Source organism: Oncorhynchus nerka, linkage group LG6, assembly GCF_034236695.1.
Source record: "Oncorhynchus nerka isolate Pitt River linkage group LG6, Oner_Uvic_2.0, whole genome shotgun sequence".
Classification (NCBI taxonomy): Eukaryota; Metazoa; Chordata; class Actinopteri; order Salmoniformes; family Salmonidae; genus Oncorhynchus; species Oncorhynchus nerka.
The window spans coordinates 22,597,201-22,614,926 of record NC_088401.1 but is presented as its reverse complement, the minus strand read 5'-3'; the positions used below and the strand labels follow the sequence as shown (position 1 = coordinate 22,614,926).

Below are 17,726 nucleotides of genomic sequence, written 5' to 3'. Positions count from 1 at the left end.
AGTTTCTCCAGTTCTTTTCTGCAGATCCTCTCGAGCTCTGTTAGGTTGGAAGGGGAGCGTTGCATCACAGCTATTTTCAGGTCTCTCCAGAGATGTTCGATCGCGTTCAAGTCTGGGCTCTGGCTGGGCCACTCAAGGACATTAAGAGACTTGTGCCGAAGCCACTCCTGCGTTGTCTTGGCTGTGTGCTTAGAGTCATTGTCCTGTTGGAAGGTGAACCTTTGCCCCCAATCTGAGGCCCTGAGCGCTTTGGAGCAGGTTTTCATCAAGGATACCTCAGTACTCAGTACCTCAGGCCAAATAGTTTTACCTTGGTTTCATCAGACCAGAGAATCTTGTTTCTCATTGTCTAAGAGTAATTTAGGCGATTGCCTTTTGGCAAACTCCAAGTGGGCTGTCATGTGCCTTTTACTGAGGAGTAGCTTCCGTTTGGCCATTCTACCATAAAAGCCTGATTGGTGGAGTGCTGCAGAGATGGTTGTCCTTCTGGAAGGTTCTCCCATCTCCACAGCCAGCTCTAGGAAGAGTCTTGGTGGTTCCAAACGTCTTCCATTTAAAAATGGAGGCCACTGTGTTCCTAGGGAGCTTCAATGCTGCAGGAATGTTTTGGTGCCCTTCCCCAGATCTGTGCTTCGACACAATCCTGTCTCAGAGCTCTACGTACAATTCCTTCGATCTCATGGCTTGGTTTTTGATCTGACAGGTGTTGTCAACTGTGGGACCTCATATAGACACATGTGCCTTTCCAAATCATGACCAATCAAGTTGTAGAAACAACATGCACCTAAGCTCAATTTTGAGTCTCATAGCAAAGGGTCTGATTACTTATGTAACAAAGTATTTCTGTTTTTTATTTTTATTTATTTATACATTTGCAAACATTTATACAAATTTGTTTTCACTTTCTCATTATGGATTATTGTTGTGTAGATTTTTAGGATTTTTTAAAAATGTAACCCATATTTGAATAAGGCTGTAAAGTAACAAAATGTGGAAAAAGTTAAGGGGTCTGAATATTTGTATCTGAATGCACTGTATACAGAGGTTATTCATGTAATTATGTTTTAATAGTGATAATCATAATCGGTAATAAAATCACAATGGTGTTATTTGCTATTTATTTAAATTGTACATTTGATTTAGCAAGACTGACCTAGCCAATCGAATGCCATTACATTAGATTGCCTGCTGGTCCAAGCAGGTTCTCTGTGACTGTGACGCTCACCAATTACGGGTCAAACGCTGCGAGGGCCTCTCCCTGTTTATTTATTTATGAAACATTACCTCATCTCCCTTGCTATTCAGAGATACAATAGGGAATAACATGCCAAATATTATGCCATTGCTCAATAACATAAAGTCCTATTCCATCAGCCGTTCACGGATTAATTGCGTTACATGACGTACCGCACCAACCACAATGTGAATCAGGACAAACTGCCATATACCCCAAAGAAAACCTGCCACATATTGATAAACACTTTGTATATACAAATGTTATAAATCCACATTGAGATAAATGTAATACTTACATGAACACCACGCCCTGTAAAACCAGCCAGGTATCCGATGAAGCGCAGGACTGCACAGCAGACGTATCATTCCATTGATATTTATAAATACTGGCCATAAAGGAGTTTCAATAAATAATATATAGCCTATTTTTATCCAGTTGGCAAGGAAAACGTAAATAAAGAAAAATATAATATTTCCTTGAAAGGCTATCAAGTAAAAAAAAAAATTGAAATCCTGTAGCCTAAAGGACTGCGTTGTCTGAATGTATTCTACGGTGTAGGCTGCCTGAAAAGATGCTGTGCCCCATAAACGGAACAGATTGGCGGCCATGCGCGGCTGTGTCTGCTTCGATGAGGGTTGTACGCACTCTGCCTGGAGGACGAATACGAGACAAACTGAGAAGATATAGTGATGGAGACTCACAGAGGTGGGGAATCACCCGCGGTGCTCAATTCCGTGTGCCGCAAAGTATCACACCATTTTCACGACGTAAACCATAGGCTATTGTCATCCAATTGGTCTTTTCAAGTCTCCAATAAAACATGTACGTAGTCTCCATCAGTTCGGTTCGCGGCAATTGCGCCCAGTTGGTTAGAATATGGTTTCTGAAGGACGCGCGCATCGCATCCCATGTCCAGTTCAAGCACAGTGGATTTTTTCACATTTGACAAATAAGCCTATAATCTTTGCCTTTTCACTAGGCATAATGCAACTTATTATAGCCTATTGTACAATGCCAGAATAAGCATACTATACTTTATTAAAGTATATAGGATAGGTTAGTCTACTTGGGACCATATAGATCTAATCATGAGTTAGGGTCAATTCCATTTAAATTAAGTCAATTCCAAATAGACTTCAAACGTGCCATTTTTCAAAATAGGATTTTCTTTCTTGAAACCTACTCTAACTAAGAAGAAGTAAGAGTACCTTAACCCTAACTGGTGAGATACAGGAGACAGCAGCTTAACGTCATTTTAGGCTAACTGAGGGCAGCAGTTCATCATGAAAAGTCTTCAAAGTGTGCTCCTTAGCCTCCTCTCTGGTGAGTTCATCATCATAGCTACAGAGCATACAGTAAAGCTTATTTGAAGCACACTGAATGGACACTGTCAGTTGCTAAACACATTAGATTTGCTGTTGCTTGTCACTTATTGTTCTTTGTGCTGAAGCAGCTAGTAACTAAAGGGCAGTTCTGTGTCTGATGTGAACTTGTGGTCTCTCTCCAGCTGCTGTGTGGAGTTCGTCTATTATGGGTCGGATCTTTGCATCTGGATACGAGGGAGGAGAGGCAGAGATCAGGTGCCACTATGGCCGTGGGTACGATAACTACTCGAACTACTCTGATATTGTAGTTAAAACTCAATGTGGTGTTCGCCACACTGAGAAAGGCAGGTTCTCTCTGTATGGTGACACAAAGAGAAGATTCTTCACTTTAAATGTCACCTGACCCTAGAAGACGCTGGGGCATACTGGTGCACAGTGAGGAGAACCTTGACAGACATCGATACAGAAATCAGACTGGAGGTAGTCAAAGGTAAGTTCTCTTTTTCTTTGTGTATTTTTTTGTCAATATATATTTTTTATGGGTTTGACAAAAAAAAACATCAACACAAACTGACATGTTCAACAAAAGGGGGGGGGGGGGTTGTTAAATAAATAATACAGATTGAGTTGGATAGAGTCCAAAATGAGCAGCTCTGGTCCAGTTTGATAGAGTAGCAGTGAAAGCTTTTATGCAGCCTGAGCCTTGCAGTTGACCTTACCAATATAAGAATGCTTAAAAACAGCCTGCAGCAGTAGAGTCTACACTCATTGGGAGCGGGCCCCTGAATGCTCCTGTGGTTGGCGTTGCAGTAAAAAAAAATCTATATATATTTATTACATATTTAATATATACTGTATATATAATATATACAGTATATATTTCATTTAAAAAATTCATCTGACCCTGCTTGTTTCAGTGTGACACCCTGAAAGTGCAGAAAATGTCTGCTAATTAAGAAAGTCCCTCTGTCATACCACCATGGTTTAGAGGATGTCCTTGGAGACAAGGTTACATTACTGATAATCTGATTGTGAATTTATGTGTTTCTGTGTGTTCCTTGTGTAGCTGGGGTCTCAGTGGAGTCAGGGTTCATCACATGGAGAGGTATGGAGGGAGGAAACACTCACATCAACTGTACTTGTGAACAGGACTCTGAGGCATTCCCAAAGTACCTCTTAAAAGGAGATTAAGGAATTGAAATTCTAATTAAAACCTTAAAGGTATGAATTTATAAAGGGAGATATGCGCTATATGAAAACACAGAGAGAAGAATCTTCACTATGACCATTGATAACCTGAACCTAGAGGATGCTGGGACATAATTATGTGGAGTGGAATCATGGGGATTAGATAAGCTGATTCAAGTCAGGCTCACTGTGGAAAGAGGTTTGTATGTGAGAGTATTACAATGCTAAATATTTTCTATGAATGGTCAAAGTTATTTTGAAACCGATCAAGGTTCATTCACATTTGTGCATTCTATTTGAAGTTTCAGGTAACTCAGTTTTAAGTATCTCACTGGTGACTGTGAGTCTGGCTGTGTTGCTAATAGTCTACAGATGGAAATGTAACAAGGAGCAAGGTATTTACACATGGAAACACACATACATATGCGCATGCTAAAGACCACACACACACACACACACAGTCACACATGCAATAAATAATTGTGTGTGTTCTACAGGGTAGGTCTCTCCCAGCAGACAGAAGTCTAGCAAATAAAACACACACACAGGAAATACTGAAGGGGTGAGAATAGAATAGAGAAACCATTAAAATACTTCATAAAATGTTGTTTTCTTTGTAAACCTCTATTTTACCATTAAATTATAGTTTGTTCCAGTACAACACAACATCATTAATTACAGAATTGTTGTTGATTGGAATAAACAGTTCTATATTAATTTCGGTTTAATTGACCTTTAATAAAGCCTGTCCCTTTAAGAGTGACAGATGACTTCACAGTGAACCTGAGCTTGCAGTGTTAATTAACCTAACTCCCAAGTTCAGCTCCCGGAACTGTGTCTGTGCAGAGAATCTCCAGTTCTCTATTATTATTATTCTAACTGTTATATCCTTCAATGTGCGTGAATACAAGAACAGTGAGCACAGTATTTAAAAGTTATCAATGTTTTAGTCATATTTCATAATTGTACAGCTATTTATGTACACATTTGTCATGCCCTGGTCTTAGTATTCTGTGTTCTCTTTATTATTTTGGTTAGGCCAGGGTGTGACATGGGTGATTTATGTGGTTTGTTTTGTCTAGGGGTTTGTAGTTTATGGGATCGTGTTTAGTTAAGTATTCTTGGTAAGTCTATGGTTGCCTGGAGTGGTTCTCAATCAGAGCCAGGTGGTTATCGTCGTCTCTGATTGGGAACCATATTTAGGCAGCCATATTCTATGGATATTTCGTGGGTGATTGTTTCCTGTCTCTGTGTTTTGCACCAGTTAGGACTGTTTCGGTTTTTCCACGTTTTCTTGTTTTGTATAAGTATATTGTTCACGTTATCATCTTTATTAAAGATGTTCAACCATAACCACGCTGCTTTTTGGTCCTCCTCTCATTCACCAGAAGAAACCGTAACAACATTTTTTATGCTAGTAAACAAACTACTGTTAGCCACAGTTTGCCTATCAATTGACTAGCTAGCTAGCTAAGATGTAGCCATTTGAAGGTTGTTTTTAAGTCACTGTATCGTTATAGCAGATATGTTTTTTGTTTGTTATAGCTAAATATACAGTACAAATCAAAAGTTTGGACACACATACTCATTCCAGGGTGTTTCTTTATTTTTACTATTTTCTACATTGAAGAAAAATAGTGAAGACATCAAAAATATGAAACAACACATATGGAATGATGTAGTAAGCAAAAAAAAAAGTGTTAAACGAAAATATTTTATTTTTGAGATTTGGAAAAGTAGCCACCCTTTGCCTTGACGACAGCTTTGCACGCCCTTGGCATTCTCTCAACCAGCTTCATGCAGTAGTCACCTGGAATGCATTTCGATTAACAGGTGTGCCTTGTTAAAAGTTAATATGTGGAATTTCTTTCCTTAATGCATTTGAGACAATCAGTTGTGTTGTGACAAGGCAGGGGTGGTATACAGAAGATAGCCCTATTTGGTAAAAGACCAAGTCTATATTATGGCAAGAACAGCTCAAATAAGCAAAGAGAAATTACAGTCCATCATTACTTTAAGACATGAAGGTCAGTCAATGTGGAAAATTTCAAGAACATTTAAAGTTTCTTCAAGTGCAGTCACAAAACCCATCAAGCACTATGATGAAACTGACTCTCATGAGGACCGCCACAGGAAAGGAAGACCCAGAGTTACCTCATTAGAGTTACCAGCCTCAGAAATTGCAGCCCAAATAAATGCTTCACAGAGTTCAAGTAACAGACACATCTCAACATCAACTGTTCAGAGGAGACTGTGTGAATCAGGCCTTCATGGTTGAATTGCTGCAAAGAAACCACTACTAAAGGATATCAATAATAATAGACTTGCTTGGGCTAAGAAACACGAGTAATGAACATTAGTCCGGATGAAATCCAAATGTGAGATTTTTGTCTTTGTGAGATGCAGAGTAGGTGAATGGATCATCTCCACGTGTGGGTCCCACCGTGAAGCATGGAGGAGGAAGTGTGATGGTGTGTGGGTTCTTTGCTGGTGACACTGTCTGTAATTTATTTTGAATTCAAGGCACACGTAACCAGCATGGCTACAACAGTATTCTGCAGTGATATGCCATCCCATCTGGTTTGTGCTTAATGGGACTAGCATCTGTTTTTCAACAGGACAATGACCCAACATATTTCCAGACTGTGTAAGAGCTATTTGACCAAGAAGGAGAGTAATGAAGTGCTGCATCATATTACCTGGACTCAACAATTACCAAACCTCAACCCAATTGAGCTGGTTTGGAATGAGTTGGACCACAGAGTGAAGGAAAAGCAGCTCAGCATATGTGGGAACTCTTTCAAGACTGCTGGAAAAGCATTCCAGTTGAAGCTGTTTGAGAGAATGCAAAGAGTGTTGCAAAGCTGTCATCAAGGCAAAGGGTGGCTACTTTAAGGAATCTCAAATATAACATCTATTTTGATTTGTTTAACACTTTTTTTGGTTACTACATGACTCCATATGTGTTATTTCATAGTTTTGATGTCTTCACTGTTATTCTACAATCTAGAAAATATTAAAAATGAAGAAAAACCCTTGAATAAGTAGGTGTGTCCAAACTTTTGGCTGGTACTGTAGGTGCACACAGGCCGAGAAACAAATTCAAGGTGACAGACAGTGACATTCAATACCGCCTTGCACACTGTTGCCTGTAACTAGCTGAAATAGGGTTTAATCATTAGTCCAACAGTTGCAAACGAGAGTTTCTATTGGACAAATTCAGGTATGTTTATCCCCATTTATTCTGTTTGATTCCATTTAAGAAACATTTTTCAACAGAATCAGCTAAATGAATACACCCCTGATCACCCATAAACACAGTTCACTTTCATAGCAGCCACGTTGTATTCCTTATCGCATCTATGTACTCTCACCTCTTCCCTTCCCTTTTGGACTTGCACAACACATCAGCTGCATGTGACCAGGCGAAAAAACATTTGCAAGCCAAACACACAGCCTACATCGTTGTCACCATATTAGCTAAAGTAATGTCATAGTCAGCATAGCTAATAGAACTAACACATTAGCAAACCCCCTATAATCATGCAGTAACATTACAGTGTACAGTCAGTAAGCAGTGACACCGGCAGTCCCCGGTGGCAATAAATTAGTAATACCAAAAGCTTACCTTGACTTGGAAGTGTTCCAGTGTTGTGTTGGAGAGTCATAGCCAGCTAGCTAACATAGCATCCCTCTGTTTGAGCAGGGTGTTTGAGTAGGCTAAACTAGCTAGCTGCATTTGCATGCTAAGTAAGTGAAACTGAAAGTTAAAAAAACAATAATAGACTTCTCCTTCATTTTGGAAGACTTAAACTATTGTATTTCTCTCTCTTTGTAAGTCAACTATTCACCACATTGTATACACTGCAGTGCTAGCTAGCTGTAGATTATGCTTTCAGTACTAGATTAATTATCCAATCCTTTGATTGGGTGGACAACATGTCAGTTCATGCTGCAATCAATCAATAAAATGTATTTATAAAGCCCTTTTTACATCAGCTGATGCCACAAATTGCTATACAGAAACCCAGCCTAAAACCCCAAGCAGCAAGCAATGTAGATGTAGAAGCAGGGTGGTTAGGAAATACTCTCCAGAAAGGCAGGAACCTAGGAAGAGAGGAACCAGGCTCTGAGGGGTGGCCAGTCCTCTTCTGGCTTTGCCGGGTGGAGATTATAACAGTACATGGACAAGATGTTCAAACGTTCATAGATGACCAGCAGGGTCAAATAATAATAATAATAATCACCGTGGTTATAGAGGGTGCAACAGGTCAGCACCTCAGCAGTAAATGTCAGTTGGCTTTTCATAGCCAAGCATTCAGAGTTAGAGACAGCAGGTGCCGTTGAGAGAGAGAGAGAGTTAAAAACAGCAGGTCCGGGACAATGTAGCACGTCTGGTGAACAGGTCAGGGTTCCATAGCCACAGGCAGAACAGTTGAAACTGGAGCAGCAGCACGACCAGATGGACTGGGGACAGCAAGGAGTCATCGGGCCAGGTAGTCCTGATGCATGGTCCCAGGGCTCAGGTCGTCCGGGAGGGGAGGGAGAGGGAGAGAATACTTAAATTCACACAGGACACCGGATAAGACAGGAGAAATACTCCAGACATAACAGACTGACCCTAACCCCCTGACACATAAACTATTGCAGCATAAATACTGGAGGCTGAGAGAGGAGGGGTCAGGAGACATTGTGGCCCCGTCCGATGATACCCCTGGACAGGGCCAACCAAGCAGGATATAACTTCACCCACTTTGCCAAAGCACAGCCCCCACACCACTAGAGAGATATCTTCAACCACCAACTTACTACCCTGAGACAAGGCTGAGTATAGCCCACAAAGATCTCCCCCACAGCACATACCCGAGGGGGGCACCAATCCTGGACAAGAAGATCACGTCAGTGACTCAACCCACTCAAGTGACGCACCCCTCCTAGAGACGGGATGGAAGAGCACCACCAAGCCAGTGACTCAGCCCCCGTAATAGGGTTAGAATCCCGGTGGAGAGAGGGGAACCGGCCAGGCAGAAACAGCAAGGACGGTCCGTTGCTCCAGTGCCTTTCCGTTCACCTTCACACCCCTGGGCCAGACTACACTCAATCATAGGACCTACTGAAGAGATGAGTCTTTAATAAAGACTTTAAGGTAGGATAGGCTGACCATTCCATAACAATGGAGTTCTATAGGAGAACGCCCTGCAAGAGCTCTGATAGGCTGGAGGACGTCCTCTGAAAGTTGTCATAATTACTGTGTAAGTCTATGGAAGGGGGTGAGAACCTTCTTTGCAAAATTGTTTGTTTTAATAAATTATATGGTGATGTGATTATATTTAGTATAGTTTTTTAAATGTTTTGCAATTTAAATTTTTAAAAAATTCACTGAGGAGGATGGTAGCGTTTGGAGGGGTTTTGGGGGATGGGGAGAGTCTATTAGAATAGTACGGCTATTTTTATTTGATTTTATACGAGGTACTGTATCAGGTAGGAGGATTTTGAAATGTTGTAAACCGTGATTGGCCGCACACTCCAGCACAATGGGTGGCGGCATTCACCTTTAAGGTTGGTTTGCGGACCGCCATTATGTCATGGAAGAAGAGAAGGTGACGTCATTTCCTTATTCGGGAAAAAAGAACGTTAGTCAGAGAATTTGTGCTGTAGCTCTTGAAGTCTTGTTATTTTGTGACATTAACGTTTAAATCCTGTAGTGATTTGACTTAAGCTAACACATAGACAAAGTTTTTAATTCAGAAAGCTAACGAAAGAGAATATCGTCGTAGCCAACAGTTTTCTACGTAGCTCTGCTTTTTAAACCTGTCCTTGCGCAAACATTATTAACCATCAAGCCCAACATCTGACTGTCATGGATCAAATATCGATCACTGCAGAAGTACCAAAGGTGAGTTGGTTAGCTAAGATTAGGTCGTCAGTCCGACATTCTGGACATGTAAAATGACCCTGGTCGTGGCAAGAACAGAGCCTTTCAATCGTTTGTCTGGGAGAGGACATATAACATGATCTAGTTTTAAATACAGCTATAAGTGAATTGATCACATGATCTAGTTTTAAATACAGCTATAAGTGAATTGATCTAACTAACACTGGCTTAATTCATACGTTTATCAACCAATACAGGCTGACATGCTTCAAACGTTGGCTAGTTAGACAAGTCAGGGCATGTCCCTGGCTGCCTTTTTTAAAATCCAGTATGGCTGACAGGTAACGTTATAGCAAAGATTTAACTAAACCAAGATAGACCACAGCTTGTCGTTTCTATTGGGAACAAATGAGTAATATTGGTCAGAAAAAGCAAGGACATTGTCCTATCGGTGGTTATAGCACAGATGGTTCGCCGGATGTATAAATGTGAAGCATCCTTTTGGCGTTTCCACTCCCTACCAAATATGGGTAGTGAGAGGAAGCCCAGTGGCCGGCAGTTGGAGAAGATAGAACGAGATGGATTTTGGCCGACATTCTGCAAATTTTCTCAACGATTAACATTTTTCTCAATACAGTTCTGTTCCCCAAATTTAAATATGTTACGAACATAGTGAATTAAGTTGTAGACTTTACATTTTGCCAAAGTTTCCCAAAAATTGCGTTGTTTAGGAAAGGCGAATTGAGTTATTGCACACGCGCACTTCACAGAACAGGCGTTCCTTAACGGAAAAATGCAAACGAATGCTAGAACGCGCAAATGGTAACTTATTTGTTCCGTTTGAAACATTTGGTTTAGTTATACAAAATATTGGGTTATAATTAGTTTCACTAGCTTAGTAACTAGCTAATTGGTTACTGCTTTATTCAAGCACGTGGTACATAGATGTGTGTGGTACATAGATGTGTTCGCAAAGGGAAAAATCATGTTGTATTGTGTTTTGCCATTACCTAGCTAATAATGTGAATGAATGGTCCTTCAGAGTCCATGGGGTGCCACCACAACCAAGGTGGTGTGTCCCTGCTCCTTCACTGATGTCATGAGCGAGCAGCTGGCCAAGCAACTGGATGATGAAAGTCATTCTTTCCCTGATTTCTCAAAGTAAGTCCTGTTAATATCACCTGTCTGTGTTATCGATTCTCATGAACTTGTAAGGAATTTTTCAAATGACATTTTTACCATCTAGTCTAGCTGGTGTACACTTCGGTGTTAATTGTTAGTGTCACTGTAAAGAAAGAAAAGTTGCACCCTATATATGCTCCTAACAATTTAATGTGCCAACCTAATATCCTAATTGTAAGTCAAACCACTCTGACATTGGGTTATTTTTGAGAAGTATGTCTGATATCCTATGTCTCTGTTTTAGTGTCAGCGCAGCTCTGGATGCCGGTGAGGAGCGAGAGACAGACAGTGATCTGATGCTGGCTCAGATGCTGCAGATGCAGTTTGACAAGGAGTTTGACACCCAGCTACGCACAGAAGAAAGGAAGTTCAATGGCGATAGCAAACGTAAGCCTATGGACAAGTCCTGTATTAAAACCATACAGGGGTTGTCGCTATACCAGTATCGCGATACTCTGAGCTATCGTGGCAATGAAACAAAACATGAAGTGGATTTAATTTCTTGGGTAAAACACTTCTAATCTTAGAAACAAAGAGTATTATGTTGTCACATTTGTTTATTTTGCAAGCTATACCATCCACAATTTTACATGAAGTAGATTTTTATAGGACCATAGAGTTTTTATTTTTTGCCATTTAAAATCTGGTATTGTAGGATCGTGATACTTGTATCGTGACAACCCTACGAAGGTTTGTGCTCATTCTGCATCAAATGGAAGACATTTTCAGTAGCAATATGTTTTAAAATATTCTCTGTTTGGTACTCTTAATAAACATGACCAAGTTTCTGGAGTGTAAAAAGGAATCAAGTGGGAATATGAAGAATTTGAGATGATATATATAATGTTGCAGTATCCATCTCCTTTGAGAACTATCGCATGGTGCACCCTTACGAGGCCAGCGGCAGCTCCGAGGATGAAGTTGATTGGCAAGATAGTTGTGACGACCCCTACAAAGCTGGTAAAGTCTATCACTTTGTCATTTTACACCTATACTAGTATTGTAGCTAGGTCCTATACATCTACTGTATACATGTAAGAGGACAACGTCTTGCTGCATAGAATATTGGTGGCTGTTGGTCTTTTCATGATATTGGTGGTTGGTTATGTTAAAGCAATACTTCAACTTTCTATATTCACTTTTGTTCAATGTATTCCAGACAAACCCACGATAACTCCAAGGAGAGGCTTTACTGGGAAAGGCAAGAACATCACTACTAAGCACGATGAAGTTGTGTGTGGCAGGAAGAATACTGCACGCATGGACAATGTAAGAGTTATAACAAGATAACCTTAACTAGATTTACCAAGCTACCAAGTAAACTTAAAGTTACTTTGATAAAGTAGTTCACTCCATCCAAACTACTTCGTGAAAAATTATTGTATGTAAATCTGAAATGTCATTGACTACAAATTGCAAAAACATATCACTTTGGGTTCATATGTTAATAGAATGTGTAATTTAGCCTGCTAAACACAAAAACTGTTTCAAGTGAGAATTAGGTGAGTCTGATGCTGAAAAATAAATGCTATTATTGCCAACACAAATATTTTATTTTTGCAAAAAAAATGTTGTTCCTGTAGTTAGTTACAAAAAAAAAAAGTAACCTAGCTACCTAGATTTGAATTTAGTTAAACTACCATCAAGATACTACAATATGTAGTTAAATTCCTAGTTGAACTACATGTAGTTCACTACTCCCCAAAACCGAGACATGGGTATTAACATCATTAGCAGTTGTCTTCTTTAGCTTTGAAATGTGTGGCTTGATGTGCATACACATTGATGTGAACATATTCTGAATTGTCAGCCATTTTGAAATCACATTTACATTTAAGTCATTTCACCCTCTCTGTCTTGTCTTCCCAGTTTGCCCCAGAGATCAATGTGGGAGATGGGCTTGGCATGGACCTGAAGCTCTCCAACCAGGTGTACAACTCCCTCAAGCAACACTGCTACTCCGAGCAGCGTCGCAGTGCACGGCTGCATGAGAAGAAGGAGCACTCCACTGCTGTGAGTTTATACAAATAGTAGTGCTGAGCGATTTACAGAAAAGTTTTTTTAAAACAACAAATTGACTGATGTAGGTTCAATTACTAGAATATGATTACGTTTGTTTTTTTCTCAGTTCAATATCTATCTAGAGAACTGACTTTCGATTCGATCTAGCAACCTTTCGGTTACTGGCCCAACGCTCTAAACACTAGGCTACCTGCCACCCCTAAGGCTTTAATGGGAATTGTATTTTCCAACTGGCCAATATTCTACATAGATTAGTGCATAGAATGTGGTAATTAACTACAAAGACCATAATCCATTGCTCTTCTACTTGTCCGCTCTGTTTCTTTCATGCCTGCTACGGACGAGTCAGAATGTGCAATCATGAGGGGATATAGAGAGCAGCTGTTGCTTCGCGAGGTATCTCTACCTAAAAATACATGAGTGATTGATAGTTGGTATTCAGCAGTCATAAAAGTATGACTTATTTGCTTTGAAGAACTACAAAATAGTGATTTTGTCTGACAGCATAGACAGCAGCTCTATAAAGATGAGATGATGACTTGGAATAAAATAATAGTCAAGTAAAACAAATTTAATTTACACAACTTAAATATTTTATTAAAGTAATGTCAATTAATGAGCAATTGTGTAAAAATTCTTTAAAGTACAAAAGTTTTTTGGGGGGGTATCTGTACTGTACTATTTATATTTTTAACCTATTTTACTTCGCTACATTCCTATAGAAAATAATGTACTTTTACTCGATACATTTCCCTGACACCCAAAAGTACCCATTACATTTTGAGTACTAAGCAGGACAGGAAAATGGTCAAATTCACACACTTATCAAGAGAACATCCCCGGTCATCCCTACTGCCGCTGATCTGGCAGCCTCACACATGCTTCCTTTGTAAATGATATCCGAGTGTTGGAGAGTGCCCCTGGCTATCTGTAAATAATGAAACATACAAGAGTCTGGTTTGCTTAATATAAGGAATTTGAAATAATTTTTACTTTTACGTTTGATACTTAAGTAGATTTAAAACCAAATACTTTTAGACATTTTCTCAAGTATTATTTTACTGTGTGACTTTCACTTGAGTCATTTTCTATTAAGGTAGCTTTACTTTTTACTCAAGTATGACATTGGGTACTTTTTTCCACCACTGTAAATGAGTGATAAGCGGTCATGGGCTGTCACTACCATCATGGCACTTTTATTAATTGTTTTATTCTGTGTTACTGCATTCAACCCAAATAATTGAAACTAATTAAAAACGTGATTATGAAAAAAGAATCAAACAAAACCGACCTCAAAAAGCACTAATTGCTCAGCACTAACAATTAGCAAAATTCACCACTATAGAAGTCTTTGAATTTCAAAATAACACTGTGCTAAGACTTATACAATCAGATCTGTATTATTTTAATGTACTTTCATGCTTTCCTAATTCTCTCCTCATGATTCTTAGTTTTTTTTCCTTTGTTTTTTCTCCCCTTGTCTCTCTAAGGAACAAGCAGTGGACCCAAGGACCCGTCTGCTCATGTACAAAATGGTGAACGCAGGCATTCTGGAGAACATCAACGGCTGCATCAGCACTGGAAAGGAGTCTGTGGTGTTCCACGCAAATGGGGGAAGGTGAGGGTGTCATCGTGTACAAGTTGTCGCAAGAACCCACACCTTGAATTGGCTGACCCTAAAGGTGTTACCTGCCTGAAGATGAGTCGGATCTGAATAGAAATTTCCCCAACTGTGGTTGCCTAAGGTTGTGGCATGACATTTACATTGTGATGACAATCATTGACAGAGATTCTATAGCAGTAGCCTTATTTGCTATTTGTCATTAGCCATAGTTGTTTTAAAATAAAAAACGATTATATATTTTGGTACAGAGCTACTTCCTTAAATGTCTGTTAATTAAGTTTGTTTCAATACTGTTGCGTGTGTGTTTTTCCTCTCCTAGCATGGAGAATAATGCTGTCCCAGATGAGTGTGTGCTCAAGGTCTTCAAGACCACACTCAACGAGTTCAAGAACCGTGACAAGTACATCAAGGATGACTACCGCTTCATAGACCGCTTCAGCAAGCTGAACCCCCGCACGATCATCCGCCTGTGGGCTGAGAAGGAGATGCACAACCTGGCTCGGTGGGTGGTGGCGATGTCACCTACACAGTGTACAAAACATTAAGAACACCTTCTCTTTCCATGGGACTGAGCTATGATTCCTTATTGACGTCACTTGTTAAATCCACTTCAATCAGTGTAGATGAAGGGGGAGATAGGTTAAAGAAGGATTAACCTTGAGAGAATTGAGGCATGGATTGTGAATGTGTGCCGTTCAGAGGGTGAATGGGCAAGACAAAATATTTAAGTGCCTTTGAACCGGGTATGGTAGTAGGTTCCAGGCGCACCGGTTTGTGTCAAGAACTGCAACGCTGCTGGATTTTTTTTAATCAAGAAAGCTTCACCACCCAAAAGACATCCAGCCAACTTGACACAACTGGCATTGGAGTCAACATGGGCCAGCTTCCCTGCGGAAAGCTTTCGGCACCTTGTAGATTCCGACGAATTAAGGATGTTCTGAGGGCAAAAGTGGTGGGGGTGCGCAACTCAATATTAGGAAGGTGTCCTTAATGTTTTGTACACTGTATATGGACCAACACCAATTCACCTGATTTAAAAAAAAATCTAAACTCAATTCAAATAACCTTTTCATATAGTTTTTTTAATATCAAATTATCTACAGTAAATGGCCAAACTATAGCCATACAAAAAATTTGATTCCAAAGCTCCAACTGTGTATGGCTCATGGTCTCTCTTTCCCTCCCCTCTACTCCATCAGTATGAAGAAAGCTGGCATCCCATGCCCCGAGGTGGTGGTTCTGAAGAAGCACATCCTTGTGATGTCGTTCATTGGCAAGGACCATGTGCCGGCTCCCAAACTGAAGGAGGCCATGTTGGGCTCTGAGGACATGAAGAGGGCCTATTACCAAGTGGTTCATGTAAGTGCAGCTTTACCACCATGCACTAACATACACATGGTTCTATTGGTATATAGTTTCATACGTTTTACTAATACGCCTGGTTGTAAGCACTAGTTCTATAGTGATGAGTGTCCACAGTTACCCGGATCACTTTGACCCCTGGATGTCTCTGTCCTTGCAGATGATGCAACAGTTGTATCAGGAGTGTAACCTCGTCCACGCTGACCTGAGTGAATACAACATGCTGTGGCATGAGGGCAAGGTACGCTATTTATCCTTTTCGTCTTAACCTTTTTTTTTATCCAAGTGGGTCAATCTACACATTTATTTTTACACTGGAAATTCAGGCATGAGATTCTACCTTGAGTGGTGTAATCATCTTGTCTTTTGAAGGTTTGGCTGATTGACGTGAGTCAATCCATCGAGCCCAATCACCCTCACAGCCATGAGTTCCTATTCAGGGACTGCAGGAACGTGGCCACGGTAAGTTAGCTCACAGTTATCCAAGTACTGTAGGTTTAAATGGGCTGTTATTATGTACATCTCACAGTAAATACTGACTAAAGTCCTGATTATCTGTCACAACAATTGACAATCCATTTGAATGGATAATATATTTAGCTGCCACTCCTCAAAACATGCAATGAATGTTGGTGGAAAATGAGCAAAAGTGGAAACCAATATGTAAACTATTCTTAGACCAGCTTTGTATCAGTGACAAAGCTGTTGGTTTTAATATATATCTTTTTTTATTATTATTTATTTTTTCTTCAACGCAGTTCTTCCAGAAGGGCGGGGTGTCTGAGGCCATGAACATGTACGAGCTCTTCAATGTTGTGTCTGGGCTGCAGCTCAGTGGTGACAGCGAGGCAGAGTTCCTTGCCCAGGTCAGAAAACATTGAGGCCCATATGAGGCATTTATTTCTCTGGTGAAGATGTAATTGCATTGAATTTACAGAAATGCATTTTTCAGGCCGTTTTAAAGTGGGCTCTCATGTTATCTAGTCCCACACAGCATCAAAATCTATCATGTACTAAAGTGCCTTTTTGCTGTGGGGATGTTTATACTGGAATTTGACCCTAATCCATCAAATGAAATTGTATCAAGTGCCACAAATGCATTCGTCACAATGCTTACCAGAAACCTGGGATTAAAATAGTAATTTTCATACAAAGTTGTCGTTTTCTAGATTGAGGCACTGGAGAAGATGAATGAGGACCACGTGCAGAGAAGGGGCAAGAAAATGTACAACTTCAGCGACGGAGGACCTCCCCTATTACACGACGATGATTAACAATGAGATATTAGACACCATGAATAGCTACATGGAACCTGTTTGGGTGATTGTTTGAGAGAATGGGTCGAGTAAACCCCCCCATGGTCTCTGAGGTATGCAAGAGGTCGAAAGGTCGCTGCATCCTAAAATGGTGTCATAGGCTTCATTGGGCTAAAAAGGCTCCAAACCACCTTCCATGAAATGTCAACATCTCATTCCGTTACTACGGCTGTAAATGGAATGGATGGAGATGTCTGACAGACAGACAATGCATCTACATGCACACACAATAATTGCTTTTTAAATTAGAGTATTAGTAACCAGCATTCAGGACATTATTAGTTATCTTCTCAAGTAAACTGAGCTCAAATGAAAAGGGTTTTGCATTATGTTCTGAATGAAACAAATTGTCATCCAACATTTTGATGGAGAGCCCAAAGTATCAGTGAATATTTTAATCATGAAAAGGTGCTGTCTTGACTGAAGACAGAATGAGTTTTTTGCATTGAGGTCCGTTCTTACAATGGAGCTGTCATGTTTGGCTACTCTCTGTAATTTCAATATTATGGTGGAAATAAATGGTGAAAATAAGTTATGCATTGTCATTTATTTTGCTTCGCTCTGGACAAATGGAGCAGAAGCTGCTGGAAGACAC

General features: G+C 40.1%; 1 protein-coding gene across 2 annotated transcripts; it reads left to right on the top strand.

Moving 5' to 3' along the window:
* The first annotated feature begins 9,354 nt into the window (after window positions 1-9,354).
* On the top strand, window positions 9,355-17,662 carry LOC115130184 (serine/threonine-protein kinase RIO3-like). Of its 2 annotated transcripts, none has more exons than XM_029661050.2 (13): window positions 9,355-9,646; window positions 10,668-10,786; window positions 11,052-11,194; window positions 11,660-11,767; window positions 11,967-12,076; window positions 12,677-12,820; window positions 14,320-14,447; window positions 14,773-14,955; window positions 15,653-15,812; window positions 15,976-16,056; window positions 16,188-16,277; window positions 16,574-16,681; window positions 16,985-17,662. In XM_029661050.2, the coding sequence occupies exons 1-13, from the start codon at window positions 9,611-9,613 to the stop codon at window positions 17,087-17,089; spliced, it is 1,515 nt and encodes a 504-aa protein (XP_029516910.1). In that variant the 5' UTR covers window positions 9,355-9,610; the 3' UTR covers window positions 17,090-17,662. The 2 variants fall into 2 exon arrangements, with proteins under 2 accessions (XP_029516910.1, XP_029516911.1); XM_029661051.2 differs by lacking the exon at window positions 9,355-9,646 and adding an exon at window positions 10,179-10,447.
* Window positions 17,663-17,726: the final 64 nt, after the last annotated feature.